Source organism: Oncorhynchus gorbuscha, linkage group LG21 (assembly GCF_021184085.1).
Source record: "Oncorhynchus gorbuscha isolate QuinsamMale2020 ecotype Even-year linkage group LG21, OgorEven_v1.0, whole genome shotgun sequence".
NCBI classification, from domain to species: domain Eukaryota; kingdom Metazoa; phylum Chordata; class Actinopteri; order Salmoniformes; family Salmonidae; genus Oncorhynchus; species Oncorhynchus gorbuscha.
This window is the reverse complement of record NC_060193.1, coordinates 30,123,737-30,145,811: the sequence shown is the minus strand read 5'-3', so window position 1 is coordinate 30,145,811 and position 22,075 is coordinate 30,123,737. Positions and strand designations below refer to the sequence as shown.

The following is a 22,075-nucleotide window of genomic DNA, read 5'->3' as shown; positions in this document are numbered from 1 at the left end:
CTTCGTCAGATAAGCTTTTTCATGTTTGTCATTAGTCATGCCAATGGAGTTTCCCATTGAGAGCAGCAGTAATATTTCACGGGATTGGTTGATACGGGGCAGTGAGAATCTAGTTTAATCTAGACTAAACTGTTATTGGACTCTCAGGGTTTCACCTTTTCATGTCCCGTACAGTATTTCAGAGGCTGACCGGACCAGAGCTAGGTTTGCCTCACATTGCTGCTCCCTCTCCCCATGGAGCCTTCGCCTGTAGACCTCTATGGGCCGGTCAGTGGAAAGGCTTAAGGATAATCCAGTAGGTACTGTAGAGATATGAGTGTGATAGATACATTTCGCTCTCCCTCCCTGGTTCTGACTGACATTGAGCTGTCAAGGGAAATCTTGTCTTCAGTAATAAAATGTTTCACGAGATGATAAATTAAAAAACAAAGTCACAATTGGTAAAATACACGGAATATCCCTTGAGCAATGGCCCATTTACTGTGGACACTGAGGCTGTACCCGCTTGAAGTTAAGGGTTATGCGGCTTAGTAGGCTACTGTAGATATCTGATCAGAATGTAGGCCTACCAAAAACAATGGCGAAAAACACATTCCGTAACATTTTAATATGGAAATAGCTGTTCTATAATTCAGCCTACAGTAGCAGCTAATGTGTGATGTTTCAATGCCTACATTTCATGAGGCTTTTGGAGAAAAAAAACTACATGCAGGGCTTGACCTTAACCTGTCTATCCACTTGTCCTTCTGACAAGGAGGTGACTGAAAATGTTGTTTGATGCAAGAAACCACTTTATAAAATGAATTATTATTCCCATAACATTATTATTTTATTGCACTTTTTACCACTTTTTCTCCCCAATTTTGTGATATCCAATTGGTAGTTAGTCTTGTCCCATCGCTGCAACTCCAAGGACTCGAGAGCCATGCGTCCCCCGAAACACGACCCTGGCAAGCCACACTGCTTCTTGACACACTGCTCACATAACCCGGAAGCCAGCCACACCAACGTGTCTGAGGAAACACCGTACAGCTGGCGACCGAAGCGAATGTGCATGCCCCCGGCCGCCACAGTCGCTAGAGCCCGATGGGACTAGGACATCTCAGCCTGCCAAACCCTCAACTAACCCGGACGATGCTGTGCCAATTGTGAGCCACCTCATGGGTCTCCCGGTCGTGGCCGGCTTGCGACACACCCCGGGATCGAACCCGAATCTGTAGTGACGCCCTAGCACTGATCAGTGTCTTAGACCGCTGTGCCACTCGGGAAGCCCTCATACCGTTATTACAGAGAATCAGACAAATGATGCTATGATCTGCCTACTGGCTACTTAGCTTATTCATGACCGTCTCAACATACAACACTGCCCCTTTAAGACATAAAAAAGCTCTTTACCTGACTGGCTTTTCAAAGAAGGCTAGAAATGCACACATTTCAACCACTCCACATAACTGGGCTAATAACTCACTAACCAGCAAAGAATATGAACAAGTGTGCAGCTCTCTCTTTGATCTTATAACAAACGCATCTACTCAAGACCACTCATCCTGTTGCCTAAACACAATCCAGTTCAAAGTGAATGGCACAGATCCACATATGGCACTGGTGTACTGCAGCTCTGATTGGTTAACGCACACCGGTCTGTGTAGAGTACAGGCCTGAGTTGTGCCTGTCAATGTAATAAAATCCTACTCCAATGCGCTCTGCCTACAAGAATCTCTTGCAGAGATATTTTTTCATACTAATGCTTGCATAGTTTGTTTTGTTTCGGTGTGTTACATTGAAAGTGGCTAATATTGCGTTGATTCGTTTCCAATTCCCACAGTAGAGCGAAACGTTAATACTGTTAACTAAAGGGGAAAGCTTTAGAAAGTTGAGGGAAGTTCAATCTCATGCTTATCCGAGCGCTATTCAGACAAAATTTGGTTGAATGCATTGTTGTACAACTGACTAGGTTTTTCCCTTTCCCCTATTATCTAGCACCTATCTAATGCAGGCCCATGTGTCTGATTTCCAGTCCATGTAATGTGTGCCATCACTAGTCATTTAGATAAATCATTCAGTTTTCATGATCAAGGCCCTGCAAAGGGGTGTTGTCGTTGGTGCATGATGTTCAGAAAGCAGCATGTTCACATCATTCAGTGGCGAGACACCCAGCAGCCTTGTGGCTAGTTCGCCTCCTTGCTGGACCCAAACCACAAGTGTGCTGCTGTGCTCACGAAGGTGAGGTGTCAAACTGTTTTCACACACAGCCCCTCCAGCTGTGACTCACACACTAAGCCATCCAAGTACTCTTCTACCGTAATGTTGATGAGGATACTGCAGCCATAGATGGCTACTACTGTACAGTACAGCCAGTGTAGGCTTCTCAGGGGAGGACCATCCTAAGTGAATTTCATAACAGTAGTGAAACTGTAGATACAACTACTAAATATATTCACGTCACCAAATCATTGATTTAAAGCACACTGTTTTGCAATGGTCTACAGTAGCCTCAGCAGCACTCTGTAGGGTAGCACCATGATGTAGCCAGAGGACAGCTAGTTTCTGTCCTCCTCTCGGTACATTGACTTCAATACAAAACCTAGGAGGCTCATGGATCTCACTCCCTTCCATAGACTTACACAGTAATTATGACAACTTCCGGAGGATGTCTTCCAGCCTATCAGAGCTCTTGCAGCATGAACTGACATGTCCACCTAATCAAAGGATCAGGGAATGAATCTAGTACTAAAAGTAGAAGCTACAGCTAGCTAGCACTGCAGTGCATAACATGTTCACTCAAAGAGAAAGACAATAGTTGAACAGTTTTGATCAAATACATTTTTAGAGCGATTGTTCACTTATCTTGCGAATGCAGTTGCCTTGTTTATCCTACTCCGAGGGGGATGCTATGTTAGTTATGCTATGGCTATCCAACACTGGAACTCTTCCAAGTGTAACTACTTGCTGACGGGTACACTACTGCATGATTGTAGTGGGTTTACTGGCGCGTTAGATCTAGTAGCTATGTGGACTATGGCGCTAGCTAATTTGGGGACCGATGTAGGATGTGTGTAGCGTTTATGATATGAAGGTTTGGCTTGGAAAGTGTTGTGCACTGAAGTCCACAAGCGAAGGGAAAAGGTGAGAGGAGGAGAGTGCGTAGATGTGAGAAGGAATTATCAATGAGCAAAGTGATCATGCTGTTTTTATGTGGCTGCTATGAAAGTGAACTGTGTTTGCGTGTGATCAGGGGTGTATTCATTCTGCCGATTCTGTTGAAAAACCATTCTTAAACTGAACCAAATGGGGATAAACATACCTGAATTTGTCCAATAGAAAATCTTGTTAGATGTAGACAAGTGTGTGCAAGGCGGTACTGTCACCTTACTAACATTTTCTCGACCTGTTATAAACTATCATTCATAGTCTAGGTTATAGCAATTTCATGATGGTTATAGGGACATTTTGAGTATTATGTAGTAGCGAAGATTTGTATCATGTAGTAGCGAAGATTTAACGAAGATTTGGTTATGGAAATGTGATTGGCCTATGATGTTTACTCACAATGTAATCCCAAGACTTAACTCCTAAGGAGTCAAACGCAACACTAATTGAAATGGTCCCATTTGAGGTGTAAGGGTGTATAAATCTCATTTACATATTTCTTGCTGTGTCATATAATGGTGGCTTGTAATAGGCTTGGGCGCTATCCAGATTTTCACCCTGGGATTTATGGTATTACCGGCATAGCACACAAGGGGGCACTAAAAACAACAGATATTGAAACGAACAATTATAAAAATCAAACTCCAAAAAAGCAAATGACAAATATGACAATGATGCCCCTCCCACATCTGTTCATACTCCTTAGTTTTAACTCCCTGACTCTGTTTACTCATCATTTATCAACACTCGCTTTGAGGGTTAAGATAAATTGACTCTAGTGGAGTTAACTCTGTGATTTCAACTCTGTGTACTAGGTATGCAGGTTTTTTGCTCCAAAAATTATATTATAGTTTTTACCCCTCATTTGTGCTGTGATTTCTGAGGTGGGTTATTTTAATATCTTATCTCCCTTATACACTGCCGCCCACGTCTCTATTCCTACCACAGCTATTCTGGAGTCCTGCTGAGGCTGCCACACAGCTCTCTCTTCATCTCTCCGCTCTCTCTCCGGCCCGTACCTCTCTCGCTCACTCTGCCTCTTTCTCTGTTTAATTGGTCTATTCCGATATTTCTTTATCTATTTATAACATGTTCTGTCGCTGATCAACTGGAAGCAACAGATGGACAGACTCCCTCTTTCCCTCACATCCCTCTCCACTGTCTTTTTCTTTTCCCCCTCTGTCAGTCATTTGTCTCGTTCCAGTCGGTGTGTCACTCTCTCACACCTGTTCGGGTTCTCCTTCCCTCTTCTCTCTGTCTCCACCTTTACATCATTCTTTGGCTTGTTTTAAGATGGTCATGCCATGGATCATTTAGCTATTTGATTTAAAAGTTTAGGACCATGTTAGCTATCCAAAAAAGTAAATACTATTTGATAAAATATTTGGTCTTTATTACTATAGCCCATTGAAACGCATCGAACGAACAGTCACAAATGGCAAAAAAATATATCTAAGAGATATAAGAAAGCTCAGGAAATATATTTTTGGATACATACGCTCTATAGCCTGCTCGTCAAACATCTCTAATTTCCAAAACCATGAGCATTAATATGGAATTGGTCCACCCTTTTGCTGCTATAACAGCCTCCACTATTCTGGGAAGGATTTCCTCTAGATGTTGGAACATTGCTGCGGGGACTTGCTTCCATTCAGCCACAAGCATTAGTGGGGTCGGGAACTGATGTTAGGAGATTAGGCCCGGCTCACAGTCTGCGTTCCAATTCATCCCAAAGGTGTTTGATGGGGTTGAGGTCAGGGCTCTGTGGAGGCCAGTCAAGTACTTCCACACCAATCTCGACAAACCATTTCTGTATGGACCTTGCTTCGTGCACGGGGACATTGTCATGCTGAACAGCAAAGGGCCTTCCTCAAACTGTTGCCACAAAGTTGGAAGCACAGAATCATATAGAATGTAATTATATGCTGTAGCTTTAAGATCTTCCTTCACTGGAACTAAGGGGCCAAGCCCAAACCATTATTCCTCCTCCACCAAACTTTACAGTTGGAACTATGCATTCGGGCAGGTAGTGTTCTCCTGGCATCCCCCAAACCCAGATTAATCCGTCGGACTGCCAGTTGGTAAAGCGTAACTTGTCAGTCTGGAGATTGTGTTTTTACACTGCTCCAGAGTCCAATGGTGGGAGCTTTACACCACCCCAGCCAACACTTGGCTGCTCAGCCATGGAACCCCATTTCATGAAGCTCCCGACGAACAGTTCTTGAAGCTCCCGACAAACAGTTCTTGTGCTGACGTTGCTTCCAGAGGCAGTTTGGAACTTGGTAGTGAGTGTTGCAACCGAGGACAGCACTTGGGTGTCCCGTTCTGTGAGCTTCTGTGGCCTAACACTTCGCGGCTGAGCCGTTGTTGTTCCTAGACATTTCCACATCACAATAACAGCTCTTACAGTTGACCGGGGCAGCTCTAGCAGGGCAGAAAGTTCACGAACTGACTTGTTGGAAAGGTGGCATGGTATGACGGTGCCACATTGAAACTCACTGAGCTCTTCATTAAGGCCATTCTACTGTCAATGTTTGTCTATGTAGATTGCATGGCGGTGTGCTCGATTAGCAACAGGTTTGGCTGAGATAGCAAAATATTAAGGAGTGCCCACATACTTTTAACCACTTGTTTTTGTTGGCACAAAACTACTTCCATTCTTCCATTTGTTTGTATGGCTTACATTCAGACTAGTCCTGTGACACTTGTGCAGGTCACACCATCGTGCTCATGAGTTTCCCTTTCCATAGTGGTGTCATATTAGTTCGTAGCTCAAACGGTTCTGACACTACAGCAGAAGTTGGCACATTAGCATTACCGACTTCAGACGAGTCCCTTGAAACTTGTGGGGGTCGTAGAGAAAAATGGAGAACTCCACCGTGTTCGTGAGAGTCTCCCCTTTCCAGGCCAAACCGTTCAGACGAGACGGATGTTTTTACCAGAGATTTTTGGGATGTCTCGTGGTATGACAAACACAGCTGTAGCTCGGTCACCTTCCACTGCAGACTTGGAAGGCCAGCATATGTGGATGCAGTGGATTGAGACTGATATCTTTAGCTTAAACTGATGGATTTTGATGGGCATTTAAAAAAAATGTTACTTAGATTGACGCACGGCTGCGTCAATAGACTCTTAAGGACTACTACCTGTGATCTGACACATTGCAGGTGGAAGTGGCGGCCGAGGCTTAAGGCCTACCCTTTGCGACACTTTCTTCTCGCTGCCTTGGCAACAGAGCCAAGAGGAGCAGCGAGTCAGAAGCTTTGATGGCATATTGCCACCTCTCCCATATTTCAGCCAGCACTGCTTGTGTGTAGTGTGGCCTTTGTTAAAGTTGGTCTGCTGCTCTGGCCATTGTGTGGTTTGTATCGATGCGACGGTGTGGGCCTGGGCTCAAGATAAGAGAGTAAGATCCTCTTTAGGAGAATGGATTGGCGCTTTAGCCACATCTAGTGTGTGTGTGTGTGGGCATTCAGTGTGTGTGTGGGCGTTCAGTGTGTTTAGGCAGGTGTGTGTGTACACGTGCCTGCCTGCTGGCTGTTTGGAGCAGATACAAGATTGGTGTTTGGTGTCTGGATCTTTGCCCGTCGATGGCTTACTGAGATGCACTACCGGAGTGTGGACTGAATACTGAACCGGGCCGACAGGGAAGGCTGGCCTACCTCACTGTGTGACTGGGGATCACCATCAGTGTTTAGGAAAGGGCCGTTGCCCTCAAAGGATGCAGACACGCATACAGACTCTTGCATAACATTCTGTATTCATGCTAGCATACACATTTCCAGTCATTCATAACATTGACATGAACATAAATTCACTCCATTCATTAATTAGTTCATTAATTCAGCCATTTATACATCCAGTCACTCATTGGCTCATTTGTTCATTTGTTCATTCATTTATTCACCCACTTACTCAAACCATTTGCGTAACTATTTTTGACTACTTATCGCGTTCTACATCTCACCCCCTCCATCTTTGCTGCCCTTCCTGTGCCTCCTACCAGCTCTCCTTTTTTTTTCTCAACACATTTGTTTGTTACGCAAAGCTGTAGCTCTCTGTGTCCCATCAATCCCTCTGCCAAGAAACGGGTGGACATCTTTTTGTTGTTGTTGCATAATGCAGCATTTCCTCCCTGGTCTATGATGAATAACATTCTGTGGCATTAATACACGCTTAGTTTTTTTGCCAGCATCATTACGATTATAGAAAAAGTGTTTTAACTGCCTGTATCCTTAATACGTGCTCCGCCTTTCCCTTCTTGTAATTATAGAAGATAGTTTTATGTGCCTGTAGGTTTAGCACTTGCATACTCTCATATGTGCTCAGAACATTTGTGGCAACAGACCATTGGGCAAAGTTCAGAACGTATGGAAGTGTAGATTTTGAAACACTTTGGAGTGGTGATCATGATAGTCCCCGCTGCCTGATTTTAGTGGTCTGGGTCTGTCCCCGCTGCCTGATTTTAGTGGTCTGGGTCTGTCCGAAAGAGACCGTCTGCGTATCAATTAGTCCGTGTACGGCATAACAGACCGTCTCGCCCCTGGGAATCAGAGCTTTAAGGAGGGGGCTGAAGGAGAGTGGGAAAGAGAGAAAGTGACACACACACACATTGGCATTACATCGACACTGTGCACTGAGTCACTGTTCCTGCCAAGGGTCGAGAGAGCGTTGACTAAGACCACACACACACACACACACACACACACACACACACACACACACACACACACACACACACACACACACACACACACACACACACACACACACACACACACACACACACACACACACACACACACACACACACACACACACACACACACAGGCAGATACAAATGAAGACCCAATGGCGCACACACACTAGAAAAGTCTCTTCCTCTCGATATTCAGTCAAGTCATCTGACAGACACTATATACTGACCTCAACTTGACTTGCCCCTCCCCAGGCCCCTCAGCAACATATTTGAGCGTGTGTACACACACACTTTCACTCATCGTTTACATTTTTTTTTGTCCAAAGAGCTCATAGCAAATGCCATATGCTATATATGAAGAATTGACCAGCATTAGATTCGGTACCTCAATAATGTCTCTCCGATGGCTTAGCTGTGTTATGATGAGGATTCTCGGGTCAGATTCTCACCATTACTATGACTCCTCCCATTGCCCTGTTGTCTGCCAGGATCTGTAAAGTCAGCTGCACCGATTTTAAATGTTTATTCATTTATTTTAATATTTATGATAAAAAATATTATGCGGTTGGATCTGCAACACAGGGTCTTGGGCTGCTGAGCAGCACATTGTCATAGAAAGGTTCATTCACACCCGGAGTAGGTTAGTGCGGCGGAGTCATCTTTACCGTATTCATGAGGCCCGGGGGTACCCAGGTGTGCTCATCTATCTGGGGCGAGCCTCTGGTCTTTAGGGGGATAGGGATGGTAAAGGGAAATGCCGGTCTTCATTTGTATCTGCCAGTGTTTGTGTGTGTGTGTGCGCCATGGGTCTTCCTTTGTATCTGCCTGTGTGTGTGTGTGTGTGTGTGTGTGTGTGTGTGTGTGTGTGTGTGTGTGTGTGTGTGCGTGTGCGTGTGCGCCATAGGTCTTCATTTACATACTTCCCTGCCGCGTTATCGGTTTTATAAAACTGACTTAAGTGTTGGAATGGGGCTTATTTTCAGTGGCAACTGATTCAGGCTTATCAGTTTCTCTTGCAAAGTGTTGTAAAAACACAATTTATTCTCGCGATAAAACGGCGCACCATTTATTTGAATGGACCAGTCTGCATTTGAAATGGCCCTTTTTTTAACGACGGACTACCTCTGCTGCTTTCAGGGGGGCTTGCACTCGTTCCCTCTTTTAAGAAGCTTCTCTCCGTCGTTTGTTTGCTCTCTCGCTTTTAAAGTAGAGCTGTTTTGTTATTTTCTTTTTCTTCGGGAAAATAATTGGCTCTCTATTTTAAACCAGTCTGGCCGTGCTGCCAAGGATGAGACGGTGTAAAGTAAGGTCTCCCGGAGGAACGGGGGAAAGAGGCGAGGAAGTGTCAACCACACACTTCCTCGCATCCAATCAGAGAAGAAAGAAACCGATGGATTGGCCTCTTCAAGGCATTGGGGACTGAGAATCGACTGGACCTGAGGGAGTCAGCGGCACCAGATGCTATGATTTCCGTCAAGTTAGTGACAGAGGGAGGGGTTTGATTGCGGTGAAAATAGCTGCTGCCTGCCCCCGTTTCTCAGGCCTGGCAACACTCTCTCTCTCTCTCTCTCTCTCTCTCTCTCTCTCTCACTCTCTCACTCTCTCTCACTCTCTCTCACTCTCTCACTCTCTCACTCTCTCACTCTCTCACTCTCTCACTCTCTCACTCTCTCACTCTCTCACTCTCTCACTCTCTCTCTCTCTCTCTCTCTCTCTCTCCCTCTCTCTCTCTCTCTCTCACACTGCTCATCTGGGGATGACTGACACTAAATAGGGATGACTGACGCTAAATAGGTCAGCTCCAGGGTGAATCACACAACACTGTTTTAGTTGTGCTGCTAATGTTTAAAATCACACCGCTTCGAGTCGTTAGTGAGAGACTGATGGCTATTCATACTCTTTGCGTGTCACGATTTTATGGTGATTCAGACCAATTGGATCCTCTTATTTACATGGTCGTTTATAGAAATTGGATTGGTGAACTGTAGTGATCTTGAAAATCATGTTTTTGCGTATGTTTGTGGAGAAAATATGGATGCTTACATGGTCTTTCTGTCTAGACCCATTTGAATCCCCATGTCATTAAAAGGTTGTAAATGTAAATTGGGTACCGTAACTCCTCATTGAAATCCATTATCCTTTACATCAGAGCAATTGACTAAAGCCATATGGAATTAAATCAAGGATAGTGAGAATGAAACCTTGGATGGTTGAGCTACTGGAGGTGAGCAGCACTCTAAATCCTGTTATGTCACAGATTCGGCAACGTGGGACAATGGGAGCCAGCCAAAGTCAGCCTGGCGACCGGGATTACCGCCTTGTAAAAGCACATCGGATAGGTGTGATTGGGATTAGACGTTTGTAAAACAAGACGTGATTGGAGGGATCTTTAGTGACGCTCCCTGATCACATCTAGCACGAGTAGCGGGGTTTAGAACCGTGCACATCTGATTTGGAGGAGCACCGATTTTACAGGCCTGTAAAAGCAAGTCTGATTGGAGATGTGGATGTTAGGAAATTGCACCTGATTTTTTTTCTTCTGGGATTAGGATGTTTTGGAATCCGATTGGATGAGAAAGTATCAGAGCCCTGTGAATTTCAGGTTTGATCAAAGACGGTGGATTAGAGATGGACAAATGGTGTTAAATATATCTTGTTATCTCTAGAGAAATCCTTCAAGGAATCAGGCATTGTCGAATATGGCTCAAATGAGGCACACGGAGGAGGCATGCACAAGACATACACACTCACAGATTCCCTGACATATGGGTAGCATTGCTCTGGCATTAACCAATTGGATTGATGAGGATTTGTTAATTGACCCAGTTACACACACTCCCTCAAATACCTGCCTGGCATGCACCAGTGCTGAGCCATTGAGCTTCCTCTGCAGGTGAAAGACTGAAGTGGACTACCCTCCGATATAATTGCCTATGGCGCTGCCTATGGAGTTCCCCATGCATGCACCTTTCACAAGACATGTAACCTGTACATAAACCACTACTCTATTTACCTTCGCCATACATTTCAAATGTCACAGCAAGAAAGGGCCTCTTCAACTCCCTGCACATCATGGTTGACAGTGGCTTACATGCAGGGTTGGAGTCATTTCAATTCGAGAAGTACCCTGACATTTTTATTTATTTTTGAACCACCTGCGCTTTCCTACACCTTTTGTCCCTGTCACTCTGCCGTCGACCTCGGGCTCACACAGAGAAGCCAAGGTGAATGTGTTGTTATGCCAAAGTTTTTCCTCAAACATTAATACACTATATATGCAAAAGTATGTGGATTTGGCTATTTCAGCAACACCCGTTGCTGTCAGGTGTATAAAACTGATCACACAGCCATGCAATCTCCATAGACAAACATTGGCAGTAGAATGGCCTTACTGAAGAGCTCAGTGACTTTCGATGTGGCACCGTCATGGCATGCCACCTTTCCAACAAGTCAGTTTGTCAAATTTCTGCCCTGTTAGAGGTGCCCCGGTCAACTATAAGTGTTGTTATTGTGAAGTGGAAACATCTAGAAGCAACAACGGCTCAGCCGAGAAGTAGGAAGCCCCACAAGCTCGCAGGACGGGACCGGCGAGTGCTGAAGCGTGCAAAAAAATAATCTGTCCTCGGTTGCAACACTCACTACTGAGTTCCAAACTGCCTCTGGAAGCAACGTCAGCACAAGAACTATTCTTCGAGACCTTCATGAAATGGGTTTTCATGGCCGAGCAGCTGCACACAAGCCTAAGATCACCATACGCAATGCCAAGCGTCGGAAAGAGTGGTGTGAAGCTTTCCGCCATTGGACTCTGGAGCAGTGGAACCGCGTTCTCTGAAGTGATGAATCATGCTTCACCATCTAGCAGTCCAACGGAGGAATCTGAGTGGGGCGGATGCCAGGAGAACATTAACTACCCCTACGCATAGTGCCAACTGTAACATTTGGTGGAGGAGGAATAATGGTCTGGAACTGTTTGTCCATAATGACCATCGTTATGTTTGGAGGAAAAAGTGGGAGGCTTGCAAGCCGAAGAACACCATCCCAACTGTGAAGCACAGGGGTGGCAGCAGCATGTTGTGGGAGTGCTTTGTTGCAGGAGGGACTGGTGCACTTCACAAAATAGATGCCATCATGAGGTTGGAAAATAATGTGGATATATTGAAGCAACATCTCAAGACATCAGTCAGGAAGTTAAAGCTTGGTCGCAAATGGGTCTTCCAATTGGAAAATGACCCCAAGTATACTTCAAAAGTTGTGACAAATGGCTTTTTCTTACTAGGATTCAATGTCAGGAATTGTGGAAACTGAGTTTAAATGTATTTGGCTAAGGTGTATGTAAACTTCTGTCTTCAGCTGTATATGAATAGAATAGGTATGTTCTTCTCTGTCCCTTTTCCCACTCAGTAACTTTCCACACACCTAGTTCATCTTTACCCCTAACATGTACATTCCTTATACATGTTAAGTAATTAATAAGTTCTAGTATGGTAACATGAATAAGTACATTTCAAGCTAGAATCCAACAGGCCCTTTCCTGTTCCAGCATGACAATGCCATGGTGCACAAAGTGAGATCCATACAGATATGCTTTGTCGAGATCAGTGTGGAAGAACTTAACTGGCCTGCACAGAGCCCTGACCCCAACCCCATCGAACACCTTTGGGATGAATTGGAACGTCGACTGCGAGCCAGGCCTATTCACCCAACATCTAATGCTATTGTGGCTGAATGGAAGAAAGTCTCTGCAGCAATGTTCCAACATTTTTTGGAAAGCCTTCTGAGAAGAGTGGAAGCTGTTCGAGCAGATATTCGGGGACCAACTCCATATTAATGCCCATGATTTTGGAATTATATGTTTGGTCATGTATTGTATGTTTAACACGTCCGCCATTTTAATTCTACAAACTGGGGTCCTTCAGCGCAGCTCTCTTCAGTTGAATTCAGAATTGGCTCTCCTCTTGGTTTGAGCTACCAGGTGGATATTTTCTCAACTTTTCTTCCGTCCAACATCTTGATTTATCTATGAAGGACACGCCACATTAAACTCTGTGAAAATTAATTTAGTTCATTTCCTGGTTCTGCCGGCTGAATTTATTAACGATAAATAATTCGGTGGTTGCGGCGGTCGGCCTCTTGAAAATTGAAAGCGGAACCTGGGGGAATTGGAGTTCTGTCTCGCTGTGACGCTTGCTGTACAATGAATAACCTGGGTGAATTTTTAACTGTTTTAAGTGGTTCTCAAATACTTACTCGTAGTGACTTTAATAAATGAATGTCCCCGTCATCATGGCGTACCCTACTAGTTCGTTGGACGGGACTTGGATTCAGTAATTGTGTTGAAATTAGTTGCACGTGATATTGACACGTCAATTATCTCACGTCACAAATAATAAACACATCTTAGTGTTAGGGCTGCTCAAAGCCCGCTGTCATACGTGTTGCAGTGATCTGATATCTTGTTGGCAGCGTGATGAGACACCTTATGTAAACAAGATCAGTCTATATTTCTGGTTCAGGAAAGAGGCCAACAAAAAGTGACTCCATTGTATTAGTAATATATAATAACCAGGCATCAACTGTAGCTCATTGATTCTGGATATTTGATCATTTTGTGAATGTGTTGACACTGCTCTCGTACTGAGAAGGGAATGGAACGTGGAAGTAACAGGGAATGTCTTTTTATGTGGTCACAGGAATGTGAAAACGGGAGAAAAGATGACACTTACTCATCCTAACCACAAGGCGAGGGAATGCCACGGGCCCTCGAGGTGAAGATGTGTGCCTCCAAGACTCATGGCTTTTGTTTTGTCTCTCTCCCATAGATCACCAGAAGCTGGAGCGAGAGGCCAGGATTTGTCGCCTGCTCAAGCACCCCAATATCGGTGAGTCCCATGCTGTACAAGACTTATACCTTCAGTGCCCTGTTCCCTCTAACTTCTTCCCTCTCCTCAATCTGGACAATGTGCTAGCTGACCCTTCACTGGCAGCAGTAAGACTAGGGAGGGTATATTACTGAAAACTTTCTAATTCTACCAGTAAACTACCAGCATTTTGTTAACTTTCAAGGATTTTATGTTATTTATCACATGGCATCTATCTAGTGGCCCTTTTGGGTACTTCAGATTCTCTGGACCCTGTAATTATTTCTGGCCCTCTTTGTGGCCTTATCGCATGTAAAATATATACAAATAATCAAATTGAATGACCAAGTTGTAAAATAATTATCCTTAATATAAACCATCCACTAAGTTAATACCATTGGGGTTTAAAATGACGGTTTCAGCATGTTAAACACGAGCAGCACCACCAATATTGAGATGAGTGAGATGCAAGACTTCACTCACACACCGTGTCTGCGCATGTGCACGGGTTCACGTCACACTGTTTACAGCATGGCCAGCCAGGGCAACATAACAGCGGAGAAGTTGAGCCTCACGCTTCAACGCTCTTAGTTGTTGCGGAAATTGTCCCACCATAATGGTTTACTTTAGGAATGCATCGAGAGCATCCCGACCTCTTGCATCGCCGCCTTGCATGGCAACTGCTCGGCATCTGACCGTAAGGCGCTACAGAGTGATGGGTTTGGATTTCTGAGCTTTATTATTAATGATTCGTTTTAAAAGAGACATGACGGGGTGGAGCCATTAATGAAGCTTGGGAGGAGCTGAGCACAGGGAAAATGGTCACATGTGGCAGTACTGATAAGGGGAGGAACCGTTTCAGGCCCATTCAGCTCCCGGCCCAGCAATAAAGATGCAATGTTTAGAGATAAGGAGGAGACTCCACCCAAGGCGGGGTATGGATACTACAACGGGGGAAACCGTGTCTGTGTCTGAATCACAGCTGTATCGACCATTTGGGAAGAAGTAAACTTGGTTAAGCTTCTCTAGTGTCCCTTGAGTTTGTACTCTGAAATGGTGACCCTAACAAGAGGGTAGTGCGTATGGCCCAGTACATCACTGGGGTCAAGCTTCCTGCCATCCCGGACCTCTAGACTAGGCGGTGTCAGAGGAAAGCCCATAAAATTGTCAGAGAATCCAGTCACCCAATTCATAGACTGTTTTCTCTGCTACCACACAGTAAGCGGTACCGGTGCGCCAAGTCTAGGAGCAAAAGGCTTCTTAACAGCTTAACAGCTTCTACCCCCAAGCCATAAGACTGCTTAACAATTCATCAAATTTGTTTTGTACACTGCTGCTACTCACTGTTTATTATCTATGTGTAGTCACTCCACATATACAAATGACCTTGACTAACCTGTACCCCGCACACTGACTCGGTACCGGTACCCCCTGTATATAGCCTTGTTATTGTTATTTTATTGTGTTACTTTTGACTTATTTGACTTACTTTTTTAAATTTTTAACTTAATTCGGTAAATATTTTCTTAACTCTTTCTTGAACTGGACTGTTGGTTAAGGGCTTGTATAAGTAGGTATTTCACAAGGAAGGTCTACACAAATAAATGTTGTTGAGTCTACTTTTAATTGAAAATGTCATTGTTGATTTGATGGTTTTTAAATTAATTCTACTACTTGCTGTTGAACCATATGATATATCCACTAGAAACTCAGGAACAATATGGACACAGATAAAACAAAATCTATATATGAATATTTATTTTTATTTTTATTGAAGTATAAATGACCAAAGTTACCATAGATTGCCATAAATGACCTGTTATTACCAAAGATGAACCCTAAGTAAGACCAATCACACTAGTGTCATAATTGCCTGTGTACTGTCCACACACACACACACACACACACACACACACACACACACACACACACACACACACACACACACACACACACACACACACACACACACACACACACACACACACACACACACACACACACACACACACACACATTGACCATCTGCCTCAGTCATGGCCAGCCCACCGTGCCAGGGTAGTTATTCCCAACCTCCATGGCTAAAAAAGGACAGTGCGAATGGAGCTGCTGTTTTCCTGTAAAAAAAAAAATAAATCCTACTTTACGTATGTCCCCAGGATCTCACACGCATCAGGGGAAGTCACCCCACCGCCACACACATGCCCTTACTTCCTTGAGACTATTCTCATTTTGAAAGCTAACAAACTCGATGACACACAACCATTTCAAATACTGAGTAAATACTGGTTAAGTCTTCCCATGTGTCGTCTCTTGATAGTTTGTGCAGACACCCCATCTGTGCGGCTTCCCCAGCCCACCCCCCCCCACGTAGGCTGCCAAGGGACCCACGGAGGCCAATTAAGACTTCACTAGCAATGTGACCACACTGGGTGTTTTTTTTTTTTTTTCTTCTTTTTTTGCAGAAACGATGATGAGGGGGTGGAAGAACGAGTGGATGATAGGGGGGGGGGTATTTTGTTTGTCTGTTGTCGGTAAGACAGCTTAGTGCTAAAATGCGTGCGAGGGAAAATTGGCAGGAAGAGGGTGCTTTTGGATTGCCTTTTGTCTATTGGCCCTGGAGCTGTTGTTGTGTAATCTGAGGCAGCTTCTGATGGCATGATTTAATGTTCTGGGAGAAGAACAGCCTCCATGAAGCCTCAGTCTCAATGGCATCCCGGGCTCTTTTTATGTTCCCTTAATGTGGATTACGGGACAACACAAATGCCTAGCAGGATGGATACTATCCTGCCTAATTATTATGCCATCAAACCATGTACCTCAATTATCTCAGGTTTCAGGCTCTATCCTCTTAGGGTGATGTCTCAACCTCTACCCCATTTTAACATTTTTTTAAATTGTTATTTCACCTTTATTTAACTGGGTAGGCTAGTTGAGAACAAGTTCTCATTTACACCTGCTACCTGGCCAAGATCAAGCAAATGGATGTCATAAGGTGAATGCACCAATTTGTAAGTCGCTCTGGATAAGAGCGTCTGCTAAATGACGTAAATGTAAATGTAAATGCAAAGCAGTGCGACACAGAGTTACACATCATTTAAGGACTTAGCTATAGTGATAATACCCCAATTGATTCAAATGAAAGAAGACCCAGTTTCTGTATTTCTACAGTATTTCTAGGAGGTCCATCCCCTTTTCTTCTTCGAGGTCATCCGTCTGTTTCATTCTCTGATTGGTGCACGCAGTGATCGCCTCGTTAATGTTCCGCCTCGTTGGCATCTATATCCGACCGGTAGAGCCATCCCGCTCCTTAAGGTCGCCATGACAATAGAAATGTCAGTCAGGAATAGAACTAATGAAGACACGAGTGGGTTCTTAGAGAAAGAGGGCATTTCTCTTGTCTTTCTCGCTCTTTCTCAATTGATTTTGCACTCTTTTCTCACCCTTTTGTGCTGGCTATTTTCTCTTACTCTTTTCCTCTCTCCTTTACTCCCCCCCCCCCCCTTAGCATTCAGATACAAAGGGTCTGATGAGGAAAACCGCTCTGAATAAAGTTTGCTGGGTGTATACGGGAGGCGAAATCAGGTGCAGGAGAGCAGAGTGTAGTTAACAGGCGCACTTTTATTCCGGTCCAAAACGAAAGCACATAAGAACATGAAACAAAAGTCTGGCGCGTGACAATACCCACATAACATAAAACAATTTCACACGAAGACATGGAGGGGAACAGAGGACTAAATACATGCAGTGTGATTAGGGAATGAAAAACAGGTGTGTATGGAACAAGACCAAACAAATGGAAATATGAAAAAATGGAGCGCCAATGGCTAGAAAGCCGGTGACGTCAGATCGCCGAACGCCGCCCGAACAAGGTAGAAGAGCCGACTTCGGCGGAAGTCGTGACATCAACAGGAAATATGTATAGCGTGTACTAGCGTGTACTGTATTGTCTGTCAGTCTTATAGAAATCTTTTGTACATTATGAAACATGTGATATTTATGTGTGATTAAGCGTTCATAATTGATTAAAGTCCATGTTTTAAACACGGGCAACATAAAGGTTTATTGTGGCAATGCAACAGCAAGACATCTCCTGACACGTGGAATGAACAATCACATTTAATATTCCATGCGGAAGATTTAGCTGTGTAGATTTTAAAAGCGAGGCTGCTGTATTGCATTGTTTGTACTACTGTCTGGGTCTGTCTCAGTGAGATGAATGGGAAGTTTGTCTGAGGTCTATTATGGATTGAATATAGTGAGGTCTGGCAGGATCAGGGGCGTTTCAGGGTCATTTGTGTCATGGATGAGTTTCTCTCTTCCTCCCTGACTTTTCTTCTTTCCCTGCCTGCCGGGCACACACACACACCCAGGCATGGACAAGCATCAGACTACACACACTGACACGCTAGCTGTCTGAATAACTGAATGGGTCCGTCTGAGAGGCATCATTTCTAATCAGACTTTTGCTTCCCCCCCCCCCCCCCCCCCCCCCCCCCCCCCCTCTCTTCCACAGTGAGGCTCCATGACAGCATATCAGAGGAGGGATTTCACTACCTGGTCTTTGACTTGTAAGTTCAAACCTGCTTTATTGTGTCACTCTACAAAACCCATCAACCCCAACCATCCAACCAGTGGTATATGTAAGACATGGCTTTGTTTTATCCACCAGAAAAGAAGGAATAAATATTAAAACAAAAATGATGGTTAAACTCAAATATACACATTGACAAGTGTAAGCAACTAATTTCAGCATTACCGCAAAAGTAGGCGAGTGGAAGGGGGGGAAAGGTAAGGAACTTGTCTGTCGGCCCTGCATTAAAGACCAAAATTGGTTAAAGAAAATGCAGATAAATTTAAAAAAGTATACCAGTTTCATATAAGGACCAGAAAATGGACAGCCGTGTCATATAGATTTCAAAATAGTTGGGAAGAGATATTCAGTGTACCAATTCCATGGCACTGAGGAGAGGCAGAATCCTGAGATAATTTGTTTTGGTATTGTCCATATGTAGCTTGTTTTTGGTCGCAGGAATTGCAACATTTACATGGAGCTAACGCTGCAACTTAAACTGCTGTGTGACTTTTAAAAGTCATAGTCAATCGATCAATAGTATAAAAATATATTTAATTTGCAATCTGTAGAAACGATGAGAATAGAGAGGTTCAGAACGTTTGAGACATCAGAGCACAGTTTAAAAATATATGGCAAATAGAAATCGAAACTGGATGGGGTTGAGAGATGGGAGGGATGGGATTTAAAACAAACAAAATATAACTATTGTTAAATACATTGTGTTCATAAAATGTATATAGTATGTATACGCTGGAAGTAGTTACTCCAATTAGGGGAGTAGTGTTAGGGTTAGGAGAAAATAATCAAGGAAAATATATTTACAAAAAAACGCTGGAAGCCACAATCTATCTGCAATATTGAAGATGATCGAACTCGTAAAAAAAGAAAAAGACATGGCTCCGGCTACAATGTCCTATAGTGACCAGAAACAATGCAATCCCTTCCTGGCTTTATAAGATATGTACAGTATCCTTACACACCTAGTTCAGTAGGCCTACAATGCTATTGGCTCTAAAAGCTCTCCTGAGATGAAAGTTAATTGAGTTGAATAGGTTTAGGTCTAGATAATGAATATGCTCACTGTATAGAGCCACAGTTTAGTTATTCAAATAGAAGGACACACACACACACACACACACACACACACACACACACACACACACACACACACACACACACACACACACACACACACACACACACACACACACACACACACACACACACACACACACACACACACACACACACACACACACACACACACACACACACACACACACACACACACACACACACACACACACACAGTGGGGCAAAAAAGTATTTAGTCAGCCACCAATCGTGCAAGTTCTCCCACTTAAAAAGATGAGAGGCCTGTAATTTTCATCATAGGTACACTTCAACTATGACAGACAAAATGAGAAAAAAATCCAGAAAATCACATTGTAGGATTTTTAATGAATGAATGATGTCTTGAGATGTTGCTTCAATATATCCACATAATTTTCCATCCTCATGATGCCATCTATTTTGTGAAGTGCACCAGTACCTCCTGCAGCAAAGCAACCCCACAACATGATGCTGCCACCCCCGTGCTTCATGGTTGGGATGGTGTTCTTTGGCTTGCAAGCCCCCCTTTTCCTCGAAACATAACGATGGCCGTTATGGCCATACGGTACCATTTTTTTTTGTTTAATCAGACCAGAGGCCATTTCTCCAAAATGTGCGATCTTTGTCCCCATGTGCAGTTGCCAACCGTAGTCTGGCTTGTTATGGCAGTTTTGGAGCAGTGGCTTCTTCCTTGCTGAGCGGCCTTTCAGGTTATGTCGATATAGGACTCGTTTTTACTATGGATATAGATACTTTTGTACCTGTTTCCTCCAGCATTTTTACAAGGTCCTTTGCTGTTGTTCTGGGATTGATTTGCACTTTTTGCACCAAAGTACATTCATCTCTTGGAAACAGAAGGCGTCTCATTGGTTCATCCTTGGGAGCCATTTCCAGACTTATTTTCTGAGGTCTTGGCTGATTTCTTTTGATTTTCCCATGAGTTTGAAGGTATGGCCTTGAAATACATCCACAGGTACACCTCCAATTGACTCAAATGATGTCAATTAGCCTATCAGAAGCCTCTAAAGCGATGATATCATTTTATGGAATTTTCCAAGCTGTTTAAAGGCACAGTCAACTTAGTGTATGTAAACATCTGACCCTCTAGATTTGTGTGAAATAATCTAGTATTGGAAAACTTAATTGTCATGCACAAAGTAGATGTCCTAACCGACTTGCCAAAACTAGTTTGTTAACAAGAAATTTGTGGAGTGGTTGAAAACAAGTTTTAATGACTCAAGGCTAAGAGTATGTAAACTTCCGACTTCAACTGTGTGTGGGTGTGTGTGTATATATACAGTCGTATGAAAATGTTTGGGCACCCCTCTGAGGCTGCATAATAATTTACTCTGTCGTCACAGAAAATGATCACAGTGGCATGCCATTCATTTTCTAATAAAAGCTGAGTACTGGGGTATTCTCCAGACAAAGATTTTTAGTGTAGCAATATTAAGTTGTATGAAATTAAATCAGATGTGAAAAATAGGCTATGCAAAAATGTGGGAACCCTTGTCATTCTGTTGATTTGAATACCTGTAACTACTTAGCACTGATTAATTGGAACACACAATTGGTTTGGTGAGCTCATTAAGACTTGAACTTCATAGACAAGTGCATCCAATCATGAGAAAAGGTATTTAAGGCCAATTGCAAGTTGTTGTTCTCTTTGACTCTCCTCTGAAGAGTGGCAACATGGGGGCCTCAAAACAACTCTCAAATGACCTGAAAACAAAGATTGTTCAACATTATGGTTTAGAGGAAGGGTACAAAAAGCTATCGCAGAGATTTAAGCTGTCAGTGACCACTGTGAGGAACATAGTGAGGAATTGGAAGACCACAGGCACAGTTCTTGTTGAGGCCAGAAGGGGCAGGCCAAGTAAAATATCGGAGAGGCGAAGGATGGTGAGAACGGTCAAAAACAGCCCACAGACCACCTCCAAAGACCTACAACATCATCTTGCTGCAGATGGTGTCTCTGTGCATCGTTCAACAATTCAATGCACTTTGCACAAGGAGAAGCTGTATGGGAGAGTGATGCAGAAGAAGCCTTTTCTGCACACACGGCACAAACAGAGTCGTGTGAGGCATGCAAACGCACATTTGGACAAGCCAGCTTCATTTTGGAATAAGGTGCTGTGGACTGATGAAACAAAGATTGAGTTATTTGGTCATAACAAGGGACGTTATGCATGGCGGCAAAAGAGCACAGCTTTCCAAGAAAAACACTTGCTACCCGCAGTAGAATTGGGTGGGGATTCCATCATGCTGTGTGGCCAGTGCCGGTACTGGGAATCATGTTAATGTTGAGGGTCGCATGGATTCCACTCAATATCAGCAGATTCTTGGGAATAACGTTGGAGAATCAGTCACAAAGCTGAAGTTATGCCTGGCCTGGATATTTCAACAAGACAACCTCCCAAAACACTGATCAAAATCTACCCGGGCATTTATGCAGAGGAACAAGTACAATGTTCTGGAATGGCCATCCCAGTCCCCAGACCTGAATATCATTGAGAATCTGTGGGATGATTTGAAGTGGGCTGTCCATGCTCGGCAACCATCAAACCTAACTGAACTGGAGATGTTTTGTAAGGAGGAATGGTCCAAAATACCTTCATCCAGAATCCAGACACTCATTAGAGGCTATGGGAAGCATCTAGAGGCTGTTATTTAAGCAA

At 43.7% G+C, this 22,075-nt stretch overlaps 1 protein-coding gene across 12 annotated transcripts in view; it reads left to right on the top strand.

Moving 5' to 3' along the window:
- The window catches only part of LOC124008153 (calcium/calmodulin-dependent protein kinase type II delta chain), a 105,976-nt gene that overhangs the window by 42,321 nt on the left and 41,580 nt on the right, over positions 1-22,075 (top strand). For all 12 annotated transcript variants that reach the window (XM_046319202.1, XM_046319197.1, XM_046319199.1 and 9 more), the window contains exons 3-4: positions 13,670-13,729; positions 18,225-18,279. In XM_046319202.1, coding sequence (XP_046175158.1) covers positions 13,670-13,729; positions 18,225-18,279 — 115 coding nt within the window. The remainder of the gene's footprint in view (positions 1-13,669; positions 13,730-18,224; positions 18,280-22,075) is intronic.